This window comes from Larus michahellis, chromosome 2, assembly GCF_964199755.1.
Source record: "Larus michahellis chromosome 2, bLarMic1.1, whole genome shotgun sequence".
In the NCBI taxonomy this organism is placed as follows: Eukaryota; Metazoa; Chordata; class Aves; order Charadriiformes; family Laridae; genus Larus; species Larus michahellis.
The window spans coordinates 52,871,429-52,891,946 of NC_133897.1; the positions used below are offsets into that span (position 1 = coordinate 52,871,429).

General features: G+C 40.8%; 1 protein-coding gene across 5 annotated transcripts in view; it reads left to right on the top strand.

The window, feature by feature from the left end:
• The window catches only part of ELMO1 (engulfment and cell motility 1), a 311,733-nt gene that overhangs the window by 111,070 nt on the left and 180,145 nt on the right, over positions 1-20,518 (top strand). For all 5 annotated transcript variants that reach the window (XM_074575423.1, XM_074575425.1, XM_074575424.1 and 2 more), the window contains 5 exons: positions 1,866-2,017; positions 2,894-2,972; positions 6,898-6,948; positions 8,619-8,741; positions 10,035-10,166. In XM_074575423.1, coding sequence (XP_074431524.1) covers positions 1,866-2,017; positions 2,894-2,972; positions 6,898-6,948; positions 8,619-8,741; positions 10,035-10,166 — 537 coding nt within the window. The remainder of the gene's footprint in view (positions 1-1,865; positions 2,018-2,893; positions 2,973-6,897; positions 6,949-8,618; positions 8,742-10,034; positions 10,167-20,518) is intronic.

A 20,518-nucleotide genomic window follows, 5' to 3' on the forward strand; every position in this document is an offset into this window, starting at 1 on the left:
CAGTAGTCTGACAAGGGGGCGGGCACAGCCTGGACATGCTGTCTTCCTGCTGTGCAGCTGATCCATGGATGCCTGATGACTGTGAGGCATCCGGAGCGCTCCAGGTTTATTGTGTGAGCACGGCAGAGCTGCTCTGCGCGCACCGTCGGTGTTGTGGCCCTTCTGGACATCTGGTACCTCTGGCTGCGGTGCATCAGAAAACAACTGGATTATCATTAACAGAGGTAGGGTAGGGTAGTACAGTGCTTCTGAGATACAGCTTGTTACTCTAAACAGCACAATGCGCATCATTTACCAATGTAAATATTACTTGGGCTCAGGACTCGCAGGCAGCAGGTATTGAAAGTCCAGAGTAGGAAAAGGCTAAATTGAGTTGCATCTCTCCTTCTATTCTCTATGCGTGCATAGGTTGGTTCTTTATTCTCTGTAAAGTCAATTTGTATTTCCTGAATTGAGTTATGTTCAGCATAGCATGTTCCTATTGTGATAACGCAAACCAAGCAGCAGAGCAGACAGCAGTGCCGCGCTAAATTAGAAGAAGAAAAATCTGTCCCTCTTCCCTTATTCTCTCCAACCAAAGTTGCAGAAAGGGTGTTTTGCTCTGTCAGTACTACTCAAAATGTCACAAGTGCAGAACAATGTCGTTGTCCACGTGTCAATATTTAACTGTGCATTTTACAGGCAGCTAGGCAGCTTTTCCAAGCACAGGGAGGGTACGCCTTTCATCCTCCAGAAGGAAAACGATGCCAAGGTCTAAGCAAGCATCCAGAATCAGAAACAGTATAATCACATTAGTGGCTTGTAGCATGAGTACTGAAGAAGCGCGTGGACTTGAAGTTTTCTGGAAAGAATGCATCAAACTTGAGACAGGGCCACTGTAGTCTGTTACTTGGCTGTAAAGAGCGAATAACTGTGGTCACACGACATTTCTTCTGTCTGACTCTGCTTCCTTGGGTACCTTTCAGCTTGACTGGTGATGGTATCGGTGCAGTCAAGGAAAACCCAGGCAGTTCTCGCTTCCTGCATCAGCAGAAGGCAAGCTTCTTCCAGGGAAGCTGGGTCCGAGAGCTGGGTAGCACATGGAAGAATGCACATTGCCACATCTTACTGCACAGCTGTGTTGGCTCTGCAGATGTGAGCGTGCAGCATGTCATTGCCACACTGCAAAAAAGCAGAGGTCAGGCCTGGTTTTGATTAACGTGCCGTTTATTTGTGGTAGCTTACAGTAAACGTGAAGGATATTAATGCATGAACCCTTAGCAAGACTGGGCTCTGGACAGAGTTATGGAATCAGTTGTGCTGATAAACAATCATCAACAAAGTTATAATTTGTAACCTGGAGAGAGCTTTCAGTGTTGCTGGTAACAGCAAGGGGAAAAAAATATGCATATTTTGCTAGAGTGTGTTTTGCCAGAGAGATAGATGTAAATTCCTCTTTTGCAACAGTTGTCTTGAGCCTAAATATTTCCAAATAGATAATACTGGCTGCACAGCTTTCTACTGGAGAGAATGAGAAATATTCTCTTTGTCCTCTCCAAGGTTTTCCTCTCAAAAAATATAACCGTGCTAATTCTTTAATGTTGATTTATCATGTTCATAATGTAATGTTGAAGCATATATTTCGGTGATATGAATACTGACATAACTTTATGGTGGTTTGTGATAGCTGAAGAATCTGTGCCACTGTGTCCTTTGAAGGTATCTGCAGTGCTTGGATGATTGCTTTCAGGCATTTACTGATACCTGGCATGTGGACAGGACTACTTTTATTCTAATGCCTTTCTAAGCCACGTCCACGTTTTTCTTTCTTCCCTTTCTCTGTTTTTGTGACAAGATGTAAATTTTCTATGTTTTTGAATTTGTAGATAGCAAGCTATGTGAACAAATTTGCCTCGGACATCTCTATCTTGCAACGGTCACTAGCAATCCTGGAATCGATGGTGCTCAATAGCCATGACCTGTACCAGAAGGTGGCACAGGAGATCACAATTGGGCAGCTAATCCCACATCTGCAGGGGTGAGTGTCTTCAACTGCCACCTGATATGGTAGATTATTCACACACACGCTCCCCCCCGCAATGACCACATCATTTGGAAAGAATGGTATAAAGACAACCTCCTCTATGACTCCTGCATCCACTCTAAGTGGTTGGATGACTAGTAACCGACTTTCTGGAGTTGCTTGATCATTGGTTTCTGTGGTTGGTTTTTTTTGGGGTTTTTTTTTTTTTTTTTCCTTCACTAAGCTGCCTGTGTGATTGGAAGTGGGGAATGAAGAGAAAAGCACCCTGTAATAATAAAATGCTTAATGCCATTAGCATACCGATGGGGTTGTTTTGCTTGCCAGCCTCTGGGAAGTGTGTAAGAAAAAAATTGGTCAACTTCTGCTGAAGGTATATTTGAAAAGCATTTTCTTAAACAGTGAACTGTGGTGGTTAAATGGATGGAAACTGCCTTTTGTAGCATAGGGTAATGCAAGTTGTGTGTGCCTCTCAGCTGGGGCATTTTCCACTCACCTGAAAAGCTGTTAATACCATCATCTCCAGAACCCTTTAAGGAAGGTTACTCTTCCTGCCTGTAGTTGTTGGGCATCTGGCAGAAGCTGATTGTCTGGGCTCCTGCTATGATCAGTGGAAGGTCAATGGCACTTCAAGGGTGTGATGCATTCCACTTTTCTTGAATGCTGAGTCTCCCTCTGGAACATCTTGTCTCTTGATAATAGAGACAACCTGGTCATGACCAACTTTGACCGATTACCTGACTTTTATGTGGTTAACATTAAGTGCAAACAGTCCCTCTGCTTCTGCCTGCAGTAATGCAACTGGAAGATCAATTTTTACAGCTAGTGTGTATTCACATTCTTCTCTTGTGTTTATAATTTTATTCCCAACAGGACAGACCAAGAAATCCAGACATATACCATTGCGGTAATAAATGCACTTTTCCTTAAAGCACCGGATGACAAGAGGCAGGTAAGTTGGTGGGTCTTGTGTATCTACATATCTGTAGGAAGAGCTGCCTCCATCTTGCACCGGTAGTAGTTAGGGATTAAGCATTCTTCTGTGCTTTTGTAGCTCCTTGTAACCTCACATGAACTGTATTGACTGTGGCTGGCTGTAGTATTTATTGTACTGAACTCTTTGCCAACACAGCTTGTAAAACCAGGCTATTTTTTGGTAAGCTGTTTCCCCCCCCGGATTTTTTAATAAAAAGTGCATTCCTTTTGAAAATGGAAATATCTTGCCATGTTAGTGTTTCATGACTTTTATAGTGTACTATTTTAAGTTAACTTTAGTGCCAGAGATCAGAAGTCTAAAAGGAAATATTTCAAGATTGTGAGTTGCTGTTAAATGAGGATGGAATGTGATGTGTTATGAAATAGGGAAGTTTTATCCATGTTTATGAAGTCATTAGCCTGTGTTAAAACAGATTTAGTCATTTATTTATTTAACATTTCTGTCACCAGGAACAGTGATGGTAATTCTTGTGGTGACATACTGTTAGTGTCCAGAACAACTTCACTGAGCGCTGCTGATCAGTTCTGACAAAGGTTTCCCTTAGATTTATTTACATTTTTAAATGCTGGAGTTTGTTTAAACAAACATCAAAGGCACAATGGGTAATTGGTCTTTTTTTGGTTCAAAACTATTTTTAAAATTTTAAGTGGGGAGTAAAACCATAGTTTAATATTTTTAAAAAAAAAAAAAGCCTTTTTTCCCCATTCCTTTTTTCCTTCTTCCTCCAATACAGTCTTCAGTTATTAAGGGAAAAGGGTACGTAATGAAAAAAAAAAAAAAAAAGAAATAAAAGCTTTCTTTTGATTTTGGCCTAAATCTATGATAGGTCTTTGTAGGAAGAACAAAGATTTCACTTTTTACATTTGTAAATAGTTGCTACTGCTTATGTTTCTGTGAAAAGCATGCTTTGGTCATATTTGAAGTTGAGAGGCAATGTCAGATGTAGATAAGATTTTAACAATAATCAGTGGCTGTGTGTTCCTGAATATGACGGTGCCACGGGGTATTTCCAGCAAGTAAAACTGTATTTCACCAACGGAGTAACCACCTAGTGAGGCTGTCAGTAGACCATGCGGACTTCACTTCACCTCTAGTACCTGCTGCTGTGACACAGAATTGTTAGTCATGAAGTTCATGATCATCAGCATATAATGATCTGATTTGTCTTGAAGGCTAATAGCTCTGACACTTACAAGAAAACTTCTTTCAGCCTTTAATAACATATAATAAGTAGTCAGAATTCGTTAGGTTTCTCCTTGTATCTACCTTGTGGTTAATTAGTAAACCATACATAAAGAAGGTAGGTGTCTAGGTGTCCGTTAGCTTCAAGATAGGGATACTGATACTGTTTACTGAATTCTGTCTTTCTAAGACAACAAGTTGTGGTGATGCAGTCTCATGTAATTATCGGAGGATGGGTACTCAAAAGTTAAGGTTCAGCACTCACCACTACTATGCTTAGGAGTGAGAAACTGCACCAAACCCCATAGGAGTCTAGGAGCTTTGGCACCCTCTCTGCTGATGTGGATGCCTGCACTGCAATTAAGGAAAGGATTTAAATTGGTGCTGGTATCTGAATTCCTTCCCCTCCTTTTTTTCTTTCTTTTTTCTATCTCTGTAATGCGAAAAGCCAAGAGGTTCAAGGTTTTTCTTTTTAATGAGGACTCCCTGGCTGCTTTGCTTCCTCTGCCACTGTCAAGGACCAAATCATCTAGAGAAGCCTAGGTTATTTAAAAAAAAAAAAAAAAAAGTAAGTCTTTATCAGAAAAGAGCTGAGAGTTTGGGCATTGAAATAATACTGTGAATGTTTGAAACACCTTTTTTTGGCAATCGTCTACATTTTTGCAGACAATTTGCTGTGAGAAATGCGATAGCAAATTTTGTCAAATAATTCTTGTTCTCATCTGTTACTACAATACTTATTTTAGAAGAGGCAGCTCAGCAGCTGCTAATAGCCATATAGCCTTCTTGGAGACAAAGTTGATTTTGATGCAGTAATTGGTTTTGTGAATGCTTGTTGCTCCTATCAGTTTTTGTTCCAGTGACAAAAACCAGTATCCCAGTAACAGCTTTTTAAATTGCAGGTGTAAGAAAGAAGTGACAATTTCATAATCCTCTCCTAAAACTAAAATAAAAGAATTCACCTTTTTTTGCTTTGAACGCAGAAAAGATTACCTCATATTCTTTACCTGTCCATCTTTTGGCAGCGAACATATTTTGACAAAACCAGCCGGCCTGTTCCCTGTAACATGAAGTCTATCATGTGCCTGGCACTCCCCCTGCAGCTCAGCCGTGCATTTCCAAAAGAGATGGAAGTGTCTGTAGCATTCATTCCTTTGCTGTTACGGGCAACTGAAACCTGCTCAGCCAGAAAAGACCTACAAACTAAAACAGAGTTTCTCTTGTCTGTGATCCCTTCTTCCTTCCTTATCATTCCCAGGTTCTGTTGCAGCACCCTTTATCTGGTATAAAGAAAACAGTCAATATCCATGATTGCCTCCTGTCTCACAATTAGAATTGTTTTCTCTCTGCAAGCAAGTTCTCACCCTTAATGCTTGCTTTATTTACATTATTTCCGCAGCCATGTTTCAGCAGTACAATTCTTCGTATGTTTTATGTAGTGGTCTCAGTTTTCCTGTTTTCTCGTTTCTTGTTTGCTGTATAAAAGTAACCAGTATGTCCTCTATATTGCTCTTCAACTCTCATAAAGATCAGCAGGAATTTTTAAAAAATTATTTCTCCTGAAGGGGAATGATATTTTTGATACGATGCCAACTGCACAGAATCACAGCGCATCCTAAGAATGTCCTTAAGCATGTGTCAGTGTTGATGTGGTTTGTTGTGCTGCATTATGTAAGGCTGTGATACATGAGCTCTGTTTCCAATCAATGATCTACTAATCTTTATTCTACTATGTTTATACATACCCCTTTGTGTATGTATAAACACTGTCTAAATAGCAGTGTGCAATATGTTATCCAAATCCTTAAACAGTACATCTTGGAAACAAGAATTTAAAAATAATTGCATGATGATAATTGCTATGTTCTATGAATGGCATATGCTAGCCTATGTCCACATCCACACACACACACACATTTCTGTATTGATGGAAAAGATCATGGAGCTTAAAAATGAGGTATGGACTTGTAGGTATGATTCAGATTAGACTCTCATGATTGATAAGTATAAAATATCCCCTCCTATGCATTGTAGGACGGTTTGCAGCATGGGCAGCCAGGATCAGCTGCTTAAGAATGACAGTAAAAGCGTGTTCTCCTTGATAGTGACTTCAGACGGGTCTATAAAGAGAAGTTAATTTAAGACAAAATAGCAGACCAATGTCAACATTGCTACCAAAATACGGGGGAGAAGTATTATTTGCTGTGATGAAACTGTACCGAGTTCTAGGCTGATTTCTTGAGTGAAAGGTAGAGCACTTGACTTTAAAACAGACAAAATATTAACGTAAATAAGCATGTTGTTTGACATCTTGTTTTAAAATCCTGGCTGGCTTCCATTCCATGCTTCCTTCTGTGCTGTCTGCAGGGGGAAGGTTATGCTTGAACAAGTGTGTGTAAATACTCTGTTTAACCCACAGAGGTCTCTTCTGAGGTCTTTCACTGCTGGTTCTGGATCACCAAAGTCCTCGGCTTTTAACTTTCTTTGCCCCTTTTCTCATAGTAGAGTGATCTTGAGTTTGTGACCCCAAAATAATGCATACAGTCGTATAGCTGATATGCTGCTGCTTTTCCTTTGTAAGTAACGTTGCAGAAACTTAAGACTAAAACCTATTAAGTCAGTGTTCTTCTAGGTATGACACTAAAATATCTGCTTCTGGCTAATTTTTAATTTATTTATTTTTTTTAAACTAAATCAGGAAATGGCGAACATTTTGGCACAAAAGCAGCTTCGATCCATCATCTTAACTGTAAGTATATGATTTATATTTATATATAATAGCAGAGGGGAAAAAGTGACTCCAGTTTTGGCGTTTGTAGGTTTTATCTTAATATATTTTAATTGCACTTGTATTTTGGTATGTTTTAAAGCCTGTAGTATGCAAGATAAAGGTTTGGTTGTTGAATGGGTTCAAAACTGATTATCAGAAAGGATATTTTCCCAGTCAAATAAATTGTAGTTTCTTCATGAAAAAATAACACTGAATAAAAGAATAATACCTCAAGCATTTTCTTCCTGTGGAGAATGCGAACTTTATTGTGCAGATGAGGGGTTGTCTGAGGAATTTATAGCAAGCCCCCTGTGTTAAGGTTTGGAGCCGATGACAGCTGAGCAAGCCACACAGGGCTTTCTGTCTTGCAAAATGAACCTCTGTATTTTTTGGTTCTACAGATAGTTCCATCTTGATATAAAGTTGAGCACAATTTGTCACCAGTTGCACAAAAAAAAGTGTGAAATATAGCTCAGAGTGAAGTTAATGAATATGATATAAAAGACTTGCATCTGCTATCATGGAAAATCAGAGGAATTTTGCCTTTGACCGTAGAGTAGATTACATCTTCAAGGGAACAAGGGAAAGCGCTCTTTCTCTGTTATGAGATACTAGGCAGCGTAAAACAAACCAAACAACAACCAAAAAACCCCTCGCTCTTTCTCATTCACTGTCATAATTTCAATGATGCGTACAAAAAACCCCAGAATTTGTTTCAGAAGGTGTATTTTTACACTGCTTGTATTCATAAGAAATTTGGTATAGGCATATGGACAATGTTCTTAGGTGTTCATTTACTATCGTAAAATGCTCCAGTGCCTTTTGGCAGACAGGTTTATTTTATTCTCTGGAACTGTAGAATATCAGTTGCTGTATCCATCTCCTACTTGATGACTTTCCTTACGTGTACTCTGCTGTGTTCGGTGACCTGGGTCTGTTTCCCATAAAGAACCACCTGGTGTTTTCTGGCGCACTAGGGAATTCTTAAATTTTTTATCAGTTTGATATCTGCCTTCTGAATGGGACAATTCTGCACGTATGGGGCATTGTATGCTAATGTATTTCTAAGCAGTCTTCCTATATATATACACTTTTATATATATGTGTGTGTATATATATATATACACACACTTATACTATACTCGTCGAGTATAGGTGGGACTGTGGTGTGATGTTGACTCCTGCAGCAGCAGCCCTGTTAAATCACTGTATTTGCTGGTTGTGTTTGCAGCCTGAATACTTCTCTGCTCAGGCAGCTACACTCTTAAATATTTTCTTAATATACTATTTCGTTTTTTAATATATATACATACAGAGCTCTAATGGTTTTGTTATGGAGTTAATTTTCCTTTGAAGTCACCTCTCAGTACTGATTTTTCATTTTATGCCACTTCCCATATACTTGCTCTAGTGTCTAGAAGGAGAAAGCTTTGGTGTGTTGTTATTGTAACGTCCTGTCTGATAAAGTTACTTATATAGTAGTACCTAAATCAGTAACATTAGTCCTGGTTTGATTTTCTTCTTTCTGGAGTATACTTATACACTCTACTGCGTAGCAAACACATGCCTACAGAAATGGAAACACCTGAGTGCATCTAATGTAGTTGTCTCATAAGATGGCGTTCACCAGAGTCTCTCTTTCTTTGCAGCATGTTATCAGGGCACAGAGGGCCATCAACAATGAAATGGCACACCAGCTTTATGTTCTGCAAGTACTTACCTTTAACCTTCTGGAAGACAGAATGATGACAAAAATGGATCCACAGGATCAGGTAAGCATCTGGCATGATCTGGTCAGAACAGGAAGAGGACAACTGCTCATTGCTGCGCCTAAAGCTCTTTATGAAGGAAAAGGCGCTGCTGGGAATGCTTACACCGTTCATTTGTACATTCTCTCTCTCTCTCTGTGAAATTGGGTTACATTTTCTGGTTGTTAGAAGAGATACTGGCTATTGCATTCCTTGTGCAAAAGTACAATAAAATGGCCAGGCTGTTCTTCTTAGCATGTATTTCCATGAACTGAATTTGGTGTCATCCTGAGCTGAAACCATGAGCAGCAGTCCAACATTTGTTTCTTTTGTGTACATCGCAGGAGCAACAGAGATGTGTAGTCCTTCCTAAAAGTACTTCTGTAGAGTTAAAATGAATGTTTAAATGAAAACTATATGGCATGCTAGTGTTGAAGTTAATTTGTTTTACAATAAAATCCATTTTTGTTACTGGGAACCTAGACAGTAGTTGTTCATTTGTTTATTGCTTGCTGTGTCTGAACACCAGCTTTAATATTGTTCATTGTGCAAAAAGAGACACTTACTCTCCTAATAGATTCAAGTTTAAATATAAAGTCAATGAGCCATAGAGAAGATGTGTTTTGTTTCTTTATTTTTTGTGGGCTTTTTTTAGGCCCTGTACAAGGGAAGAACCCAATTTCGTTTTTAAGAGAGAGTTGTGTTAAGAATTGCTGATAATTTGGAGACGAGGAGGTGGGAGAGTGAGATGGTTGTAAAAATAGGTAACATCATGCTGTAGGATTTTACCCTTCCTGTTTCTTAAGTTTGAGGCAGGGAAGTTTGGTTCTCAGGAATGTACGTGCAGTTAACTAGTGTGTATCTCCATAGAAGGGGACTAACACAGTGGTGTTAGTATTGATGACAGGGTGGTTATCACTTTGTTGAGACATTTCTAGTGATGTGTGACTGCCGTAATTCCTCTGTTGCCCATTCCTATGCTAGCAAAAATGGATAGTTAGCAAAAGGAATGCAGAGTGCTGAGCCGTTGTGATTTCAACCTTCAGTCAGTGGCCTTGCTAACGTGGGTCCAGCTTCTGGAAGTCAACGCTTAAGCATCTGCATGTGAACCCCACAAATGTGAGGACTTTGGAGAACAGGAACCACAATGTCGTTCTTGTTGACTGTTTCTCTGAGTATGAAGTAGGGAATTTAAACAAAGAAAGACTGGTCAGTGGAGGAAATAGAGTGTTTTGAAACAACTTTTGTGGTATTGGTTATTAAAGCAAGAGGTAAGTTATTTTAATCAATTTTTTTTTTAATCTTGTCTTAACATAGGCTCAACGGGATATCATATTTGAACTCCGAAGAATTGCATTTGATGCAGAATCTGAACCTAACAACAGCAGTGGCAGTATTGAGAAACGCAAATCTATGTATACTCGAGACTATAAAAAACTTGGATTCATTGTGAGTATTTTTGTGTCGTGGTACACTGAAAGTGGGTGAGTGCCTCTGTTGTAGTACATCCTATAATCAGTCACTTCTCTTACTTGGTCTTCTGGCCATTTCCTTCAAGGGAATAGTGCATCCTTTTCTTTTCTTCTTTTTTTTTTAATTAAAAATCCTGTTAACCCCAAGCTACTGCTTTAGCAGACATTAGGCTTAATTGGAAGAAATAACTACCTGAGGTTGAAGCATATAGTTTTGTATGACATGCCATAACTAAAATCTAACTTTTAATGATATCTTGGATGAACAGGCATTGTCTAATGGATCTGTGGCAGACCTGCATAGTGATTGTACTCTGTTAGTAATAATGTGGACTGATGAGCACAATAAATCTCATGTAGGACTCTGTAGTATTTACTTGTAGGCCCTTGTGTTTTGGTTGCTTGAAGTCCTTTCATCTGTGAGTGGGGGATGCAGAAACTCTTACCCTGACTTAATCAGACCAATTGGAGTTCTGGTCTTGCCTGGAAGTGTTGGGGAACAGAGCACGATCTGGCTAAACTGTGGCATATATTTATATTAATTAATAACGTGTATTTTTCCGCCTGTGGAAACAGAGCATGCACACATTCACTGCAATCAGTATCTTGATTTATTGTTTATTCTAGGTTAGTATGCAGTTTTCTTTCTCCTTAGGTAAAATTGTATGCTTCATATCTTATGTGATTCATTACTTTGCTGTTGGCCTGGCAAATATACACGGAATATAGTACGGTAGCCACAGTAATAGACAGGGTGGTTTTAAACACTGCTGGTGGAAGCTGAAGAGAGTGTGTGCAGTTCGAGAGCTCTGCTCGGCTCTGTGGTGTAGGGCTCAACGTCACGCGGCCCTTGTGGTTTTGGGAGGCAGCTTTCTGGGTTCTGATAGTTGTTTTCATTACTGATGAGTGAAGAAAAATTGCTGGTGTATCTGTAAGGAGTGAATAGACGGGAAGGGAGGAACTCAGCATTTTGGGACTGTAAGCATGATAATAAAACTAGTGCTTTGAAGAAGCTTTTGAAGCTCAGTGTGGTTTTTTTGTTTTCTACGAATCTGTTCTCAGTTCCTGTGCGATAGAAGACCATCGCTATCCCAGCTTCTGATAGGCAGCTCCTGTAATGAGCAGAGGACTGTGCTCTTGAGACCAAAACTAAAAGAAAATGCAAGCCCTGGCTTAGAGACAAATGGGCTGGATATAGAGCCTCCAGCTTGTGGTGAATGAGAAGAGAGGTGGGAGTCACTGTCATAGGAGGAGGGAAAGTAGCTGGTAGCAAAGAAAGAAATGGTGACAAACACCAGAGGGAACAATAGAGTATGCTAAAGTCATGGCAGGGCTGTACATGCAGAGATTATGCCATATGGAAGATCAAGGAGATCAAATTCAAAACTGTTGTTCTCTAGCTCAGGCTGATCACTTTCGGATATCTGCTGCTCGTTCTGGTTTTATGAGATGTTGAAGACTGTCAGCTCCCACAGCCATCACTGGCACCTCAGTATCTAGCACCTCTGGAAATGTGATCTTGCTTTCTTAAAGCTGGAGCTGGAAAACTGAGCATGTAACGGAGCATCCAACAGAAGCTGAACTGAGACTAGCACACCAATCTGAATTCCAATATTTTTCTGCTGCTTAACAGGGACTAAAGATCACAGAATCACAGAAACTTCAGAGTTGGAAGGGACCTCTAGAGATCATCTAGTCCAACTCCCCTGCGAAAGCAGGATTGCCTAGAGCACGTTACTCAGGACTGCATCCAGACGAGTCTTGAAAGTCTCCAGAGAAGGGGACTCCACAACCTCCCTGGGCAGCCTGTTCCAGTGCTCTGTCACCCTCACCGTAAAGAAGTTTTGACGTGTATTTGAAAGGAACTTCCTATGTTCTAACTTGTGCCCGTTGCCCCTCGTCCTGTCACTGGGAACCAATGAAAAGAGTCTGGCACCATCCTCATTAAACCCACCCTTTAGATACTTGTAAACATTAATAAGGTCTCCCCTCAGCCTTCTCTTCTCCAGGCTAAAGAGTCCCAGCTCTCTCAGCCTTTCCTCGTAAGGGAGATGCTCCAGTCCCTCAATCATCTTGGTTGCCCTATGCTGGACTCGCTCCAGTAGTTCCCTGTCCCTCTTGGACTGGGGAGCCCAAAACTGGGTGCAGTATTCCAGTTGTGGCCTCACCAGTGCAGAGTAGAGGGGGAGAATGACCTCCTTTGACCTACTGGCCACACTCTTCCCTATGCAGCCCAGGATTCCATTGGCCTTTTTGGCAACAAGGGCACATTGTTGGCTCATGGATAATTTACTGTCTACCAGGACCCCCAGATCCTTCTCCTCAGAGCTGCTTCCCAGCAGGTCCGCCCCTAACCTATACTGGTGCTTAGCATTCTTCCTCCCCAGGTGGAGGACCTTGCACTTGCTTTTGTTGAACCTCATTAGGTTCTTCTCTGCCCAGCTCTCCAGCCTGTCCAGGTCACGCTGGATGGCAGCACGGCCCTCCAGAGTGTCAGCCACCCCTCCCAGTTTGGTATCATCAGCGAACTTGCTGAGGATACTCTGTCCCATCATCCAGGTCATTAATGAATATACTGAACAAAATTGGACTGAGTATTGACCCCTGGGGGACACCACTCGTTACAGGCCTCCAACTAGACTCTATGCCGCTGATCACAACCCTCTGAGTTCTGTCACACAGCCAGTTCTCGATCCACCTCACCGTCACCTCATCTAGCCCATACTTCCTCAGCTTCCTAATGAGGATGTTATGGGAGACAGTGTCAAAAGCCTTGCTAAAGTCAAGGTAGATAGATCTGTGTTGTGCAGGCTGGCATTAGTTCTTCCAATGCTTTTGTTTGTCCCAGAGGATATATTTCAATTCTGCAGAACTGAAATTATTAACAGCAGCATGTTTTAGTTGATAGGGTTGTGAGGAAAACACTCAGTGTGAATCAAAGTTTGTACTGTCTTGTCCGAATTTGCAGGAACTCTCTTGCTGTGCCTGTGCAGCAGGGACTTATCCATTATCTTCATTACTCTCATTTGGGCTGTTCATTGGGAAACCTACTGAAAACACTCAGCAGTTGTCAAGGGTAACTGCAGCACTGTTTACCATCTAGTTATGATAGCCTTCCACAAGGGAATGGGGAGCAAAGTCTAGGAGGGAATGGGAACTGGCATCAAAGCAATGAAGAAAATGGGGGGAAGGCATAATTAGAGACATGAAGAAATACGGGAAAGTGAGCTGTGAAAGGAGCACCATAGCAAGAGTCCCACTGGGAGGCAGGTTATCGCACTAACAGTATGATGAGGCAACGTACAAATAATAAAAATGTCACTAGTGATCTGTGAGGAGAGTTATTCTACTCTTGTATGGAAGTTTTAATTTGAGCGAAGAGTACAGGTGACACTGCATCTACAGCTTCTCTCACAGCTGAAAGGGAATTTGAGCTTCCTCATAGAGCTGGGGAAATGAGCGGGGCCTGCTGTGAAATCTGACTGGTGATCTCCAGCCTCGCACACGGGCTGTGCTCTCGCTAGACTCCAGTTACCTGGCTGCCTTCACCCCATCTACTTCTTTTCACTCCATCATTAAAGTGTCTTCAGTGCTTTCATAAACTGCAGGTAGAGGGACGCGTTAGCAAACTGATCTATGCTCTGAATACCAGGAGGTTTCTCTTCCCTCTCTTTTGGGTGTGTGGCACAAGAAGAAACCCAGCCAAATAGGAGGCTGCCTTCAAATGCTGTCTTCCTTGGTGGTCAGGATGCTAATTTCTTGAACTGATTGAACATTCTTTCCGAGGGGGAGAGTAAAACCACGTCTAGCCATCAAGTTGCTCCTGGACTGCTTGTTCTCTTTCTGTATTTGAAATGCAAGAATTCTGTTCATTTCTCTTGGCCACATCAAAAAACTTTGCCCCATTACAAATGTAATGTCAACAAGAGACAGAGTCCAGACATTATTTCAGAAGTTTACAATATCATTTGTAAAACTGCATAGTTAGAAACCTACATCCCGTTACAGAAACCACAAGGCCTTTCCAGATGGTTGTGATGACCCGTGTGAAGTTTATTATAGGCAAAGAGATTTTCAGCTGAGACAGTCTTGAGGAGGTTTATTAAAATGCTGATGAATACAACAAAAGATGACCCAGTTAGGAGATCTAAGATACACTCCACCCTACTGAATGATTTTCTGAGTCAATTGCATGCAAATTAAATAGCCTGAATTCCTTCTTTTTCCCCTCCTTTTAAAAATCTCTTTTGGCAGAGAAATCCCAACCAATGTTTATCCCTGTCAGTTCTGGTAGCAGAAGTAGAGTTTTGTAGACTTTCAAATAACAACAACATAGTTCAGCGTTAGAGATATTTAAAAGATAAAGCCACATATAGTGGTAATGATAAAATCAGTCCTAGAATTCCCGATCTTTTAAAATGATTTAATTTTGTACAGCGTATTGTTTGTGAACCTTTTAAAGTTTTATTGCATTTGAGTTAACTCCCATAACCAAGGCAGGCAATAGATACAACTCAAGAAACTGATATCCTGTATATTTTTGTCGTATTTCTTTAAACATCACTAACTGTCCTTGAGAGATTGTAGCGAATGTGTGTACTTAAAGTTAGAGGCAGACCTGACCAAATTCTAGAATACTTAAATAGGTTAAAAAGTTGGGGAAAAAAATATTTCACCCTGGAACGTGTTTCTTAAATTTGCAGTGTGTATAGCTTCTGGGGTTTTTTGTTTGACTTTTCTTCAATAGAATATAAATGGTTTGTAAGAGTGCAAAAAATCAACATGGAAAGTGATTTCATAATTCTGCCATGCCACACTGGGATTTATTATTGTAGCAAAATAAAATGTGGGTTAGCACAGGAGATACGAAGTCAGTAAGGAACTCTCTGATAAAAGGTGACAATTAAAAGGAAAATTGAGAATGGTGGGATGTTCTTAAAAAGGCAGGCATGGGCTTGACTTTCAAAATATTAGTGGTGGTGATGTAAAAAAAGTGAACGTATGCTGATGAAATCTGATGAAACAGATTTGGGAGGCATCAATAAAAGAATTGCCATGTCATTCACAAATTAGATGACCTTTTGGATTAGAGAAATAGAAATAAAATTTTATTCAGTGATACAAAGTGTAATGGTGTTTAGGACTGCTGGCAAGAATTTCTTCTGTAGGCAAATATCTAATCTATGAGAAAAAAAAAGATGTTGTGCAATATAGCCATAAAAAAGTCAAATGTAGGATATAACTGGAAAGATATTTTCAGCTAAACTCTTAAAGCCATTTTTGCATTTCTAAGATGTCCTCTGGAACACAGTATAATTTTAGTTACCTATGCAGTGACTTGTGGACTGATTGAATGTAGGATGAGTGCAGAGGGTGAGGCTTGTGCAGAAGAGGGAGATGTCTCACAAGAGATGACTTTAAAAGGTTGGCTTGTTCAGCTGACTAGGCTGAAGGCTGTGGAAATACCAAGTGCATGAATGCTGAGAGGAAAGAAGTCATATATACGCTAAAAGGTGCAGTGATGACAGTTTATGGAAAAGATTTTTAATTGGAATGATGGGTACAAAATTCATTAGTACTTTAAAGACGGTGCTTGATCCTTTATGAAAAGGTTTATATGCTACGTTTGACAATGGTGGATCCAGGAAACAAAACACATGAGGAAAATATGTGGAAAAAACCAAAACCAACCCAAGGTGGCTTAGAGAAGTCTGAAGGGAAACATAGAATCATAGAATGTGTTGGGTTGGAAGGGACCTTTAAAGGTCATCCAGTCCAACCCCCCCCCCCCCCCCGCAGTAAGCAGGGACATCTTTAACTAGATCAGGTTGCTCAGAGCCTCATCAAGCCTGGCCTTGAAGGTCTTCAGGGATGGGGCCTCCACCACCTCTCTGGGCAACGTGTTCCAGTGTCTCACCACCCTCGTTGTAAAGAACTTCATCCTAATGTCTAATCTAAACCTACCCTGCCCTAGTTTAAAACCATTGCCCCTTGTCCTATCGCTACATGCCCTTGTAAACAGCCCCTCCCCAGCTTTCCTGTAGGCCCCCTTTAAGTACTGGAAGGCCGCTATAAGGTCTCCCTGGAGCCTTGTCTTCTCCAGGTTGAACAACCCCAACTCTCTCAGCCTGTCTTCACAGGAGAGGTGCTCCAGCCCTCTGTTCATCTTTGTGGCCCTCCTCTGGACATGCTCCAACAGGTCCATGTCCTTTTTATTCTGAGGGTTCCAGGGCTGGACACAGTACTCCAGGTGGGGTCTCACGAGAGCAGAGTAGAGGGGGAGAATCACCTGTCTTGATCTGCTGGCCATGAATAATTAGATGAAACATGAATAATGACTTAAATGGCAGCATAGCTGATTTGTTACACATTACAAAATCTTTCTAATGTGAGAGGAGAAGCAGCACCAGAATAGATAGTTTTGGCGGATATGTCTTGTAGAGATCTCTGGAAAGAAACATAAAAAAGAGTTGAGAGTAACTAGAGTATGCCTTAGGCAAAGTGCAGACCTGGTAAGCTTCTGAGATTTCTTCCAGATTTTTTTTCTCTTCTTCATGTCCCAGGTGAACAGGTACTTTGTTTTATCTTTTGATCTTATTTTTCAAAAATCCCTTGTTTCACAGTGCAATATCCAAGTAGTGCTCTGAAGATAAAAGCTATTCAGTTTTCTCATGGGTTCTTCTGTGGTGTTTCTCATTGTCTCTTTGAATAGTTCATTAGCTGATGAGATAAGGGGAGGATTTTTCCTGTTGAATTTTCTGGCTAAGGAAAGATGCTCAGGACCTTCTTTTTTGGAACACTTCTGCTTTCCTCAATGCATGATTTGTTGTACGTGTGAGTCTGCAGAGCTGAGTGTATCAAATCAGGCATTTGGAAAATGAAGAATCTACAGTTAGCGACTGACTTTTCCTTTACCTGTCTTGAGGTCTTTCTTAAGTCCGCTTGTCTCTAGGCATAACTTTCTCAGCAGGCCAAGTCTGTGGCTTTCTTAACTGAGAGATTTGGCCTGAAGTTTAGGTTGTCTCTGTTCCACCAGCAAATGGGAAGTACTTGTTCAGGACATTGCCTTTGCAAGTATGGGCCATCTATGTGTCAGAGTGACTGTAGCGAGTTTTTTTTGGTTTTGTTTATCTGTTTTTGGTTTGTTTTTTTCCCCCCCAGGGCAAGTGAAACTTAGTCATTCACTATATGGAATAGAGTGTCCTTAGGTTGTTGTAGCCAAGAATAACTTAAGACAAAGTCAGTAGCTGCCTGGATAACTGCCCAGCATGATATATTCCCCTTGAATCCATTTTGCTTCTACTTGTATGTTTATTTCTGTGGCTGTCTCAAATAGAAATTCCTTTCAGGCTGCCTTCTGTATGACTTTTGTCTCCTCCAACAAATTAGAATGATTGTGCACAATAACCTCCTTCGTGTCATGATCTATTCCCCAGAGGAAGCCCCTTCTCTGCACTGGAAGAAGGAGGTTATCAGGGAAATAATTTGTAATCATGTAATTTATATTTTGTTATAATTATTTGTAAGAGGGGCAAGCTCGGATGATTGCAGCAAGTGCTGACATACTCCAACATTTAATTGCTGTCCTCTTCAACATATCTAGTAGGTCTCTGGTGTGTATAATTTCCTCATGCTCACTTGGAAGCTACTCATGCCTCATCTGTGTCTCCACCCCTGCCCCAGGATTTGGGAATGAAGAAATAAAGCTAAGCTGTGGATAAGGTCGGGGTGGGGGGGAAGGTTTTGTGGTTTTGTTTTAATGTTTGTTTTCCACTACCCAAATCTAATTAATTGCCAATTAAAATAAATTGACTTTCCCCAAGTCAGGTCTGTTTTGCCTGTGATGGTAGCTGGTAAGCGGTCTCCTTGTCCTTAACCCATGAGCTTTTTTATCCTTTTTCTCCCGATGCTTTGTTGAGGAGGGCAGTGGGTGAGCAGCTGGGTGGGTTTGTGGCTGCTGGCCGAGGTTAATGCACTACACCTTCTTTCTGTGTTTTGCTAACTCTGTCTTTAGGCAGCTTCTGGGCTCGCTCCCTGAGCAGTGGCAGCTCCCTCTTTCTTGTGTTCTATTGCAGTCTCCTTGCGGTGCTATCTCACTTTCCTTTTTGATTCCTTATCCCCTCTGGCCTTTCTCTCTCCATTTCTTTCCCTAGTCTTTGGTTTTGATTTCCCACTCCCCTTTGGCTCTTTGTTCCGTTTTGATCTGAGGTTGGATTTGTCTCATTCCAGCATGTCTGGTAGCTGATCCCCATTATCTCATTCATTCGGTCTCCCTGAATTTCCTCTTTTTCCACCCCCACTCCCTCCTCACGATGTGGTTCTGCTGTGGGGTTTCCCTTGCCCTCCCTCTTTCCACCACCTCCTCCCACCCTGTTTGTTCCTGCATCAGTATAAAGCATGCTCGTTCAGCTGTCTCTCATTTCCAGCCTTTGCACTGGAAGTTGTCGGGACTTTCTAAAGACAGAGCCAAACTGCATTTTTCCCGTGTTTTATTTTCAGAAATGAATAGACTGGGTTTAGCTGCGTGTTCCAAAGATTAGTATTTGCCTCAGCATGGAAAATTTCAGTTGCCATGATAAGTGCTGTCCAAGCTATTAACCACTGAGAACAGGATCTAGTAATGGGAAGTGTTGGGCAACTGTAATAATAATCAGCGCTATGAGCCCCACCTCTAACAGACCTGTAGAAAAAACGCTTTCCTCTTAATTGTTTTTAACATAAAGTGGGGGTTTCTGACTTGAATTACTGAACCATAGTTAGATTAATTTTTTTTTCTAAAGATACAGTGTTACTTTTTGCATATTATTTTGGGCTATGAAATAGCTGCATCCTCATTTTGAAGAATTTAACTTAAACTTCTGATTTATTGTAACCTAGTATTAATGATAAATCATATGACCACAGATTGGAGGCATGGGTTTACTGGGGATGGTGTGCGTGTATTAAAAGAAAGTTCAGATTTCTGTTGATAGAAAGGCAGTAGATAGATACTTAGATTGCTGAGTGATAGTCATTCATCCTTTATTACTGACTCTGATAGAAAGAAGTAAGGGGTCAGAGTGGAATCACGCAATGAAAGGGCAGTGCACAATTCTAGGTAATTTGCATGGTGTGGATTAGTGGTAGTCAATTAAGCAACAGATAGAGATGGGGTCTAAAAAAGGAAAAATTGAGCAAGACTGGAGTGGGGTTGGGATGCCATGCCCTGCAGGAGTATTAATAGTCATTAAATTCTCTGAAGTTACTAATGTTGGCTACATCTCTGAAACCCCTTTGTTCCAGCTGCTCATCTGGATTAATGGTGGCAGTCTGCCTGGTTTGGGAAGATAAAACTTTCCTAGGAGGGAGGGTGAGATGGAGATGGACAGAAGCAGACCCCATGTGATGCATTTACTTAGCTATTCGTGTTGAAGACCTGAGGATGGTCATCCTTTTTCTTCCTAAAAATGGAAAGCCTGAGTGTGTGAAGTCTTAAAATCTTATTATGAGTTGCAGGAGTGGGAAACCCCAGAACAGGAAGCTGAAGTTTTGTGATTTGGAGACTAAAAATCTGGAACTGGTGTAAAATGCTGAAGAACTCATCTAAAATGGTCATTTTTAGCTGTCCTCTCTCTGACGTTTCCTCCTGTTGGTGACATTCAGCAGTGATGGGAAGTGTTGCATTGTTTGTCCTTCGGGGGAGCTTTTCAACCATAATAAAAGTAATGCTTTCTTGCTGGCTTCAGCAGTGGCAGAAGAACATTTTTAGAATGATACTGTCTGTATGCCAAACTAGATCTGATCCTTTTTTGAATTTTAAATCTATAGGATTTAATCATTGGCTTCAATGATAGAACGGCATAAAAGACAGGTTGTCTGTACTACTGAAAATGATTTGTAGTTTTCCATCCTCCTCCACTCCCTCTACTCCCACAACCCTGTCTTTCCCTATCTACTATTTCAAAACTTGTGAAATCACTTGTTGCTGGAAAAATAATCAGTTTGAGAAGATTTCCTTTTGCTCAGCTACTCAGATACACAGTGGCTGGTGCTACTTTGCCTCAAGAAAGAAGTGTCTGACCCTCAATTTAGTGGATGTATTTCTATATGTAACCATGGCCCACGCTGAAATAAAATCCTTTGTCATTAGTTAATGATAGCTAATAATTAAGCACCATGCAGCAGAGCAGAAACCATGTCTAATGGCACTCCACCATGAAGGAGATTCCTCTTCTCATCTTTCATTGTAGTACATAGTTCATAGATTTGAGTGTCCTTTTATTTAACAGAATTAAATTCGCAAATTCTATGACCAGAAAAAAATGCATGGTCTGCCATTTGCCACCGAAA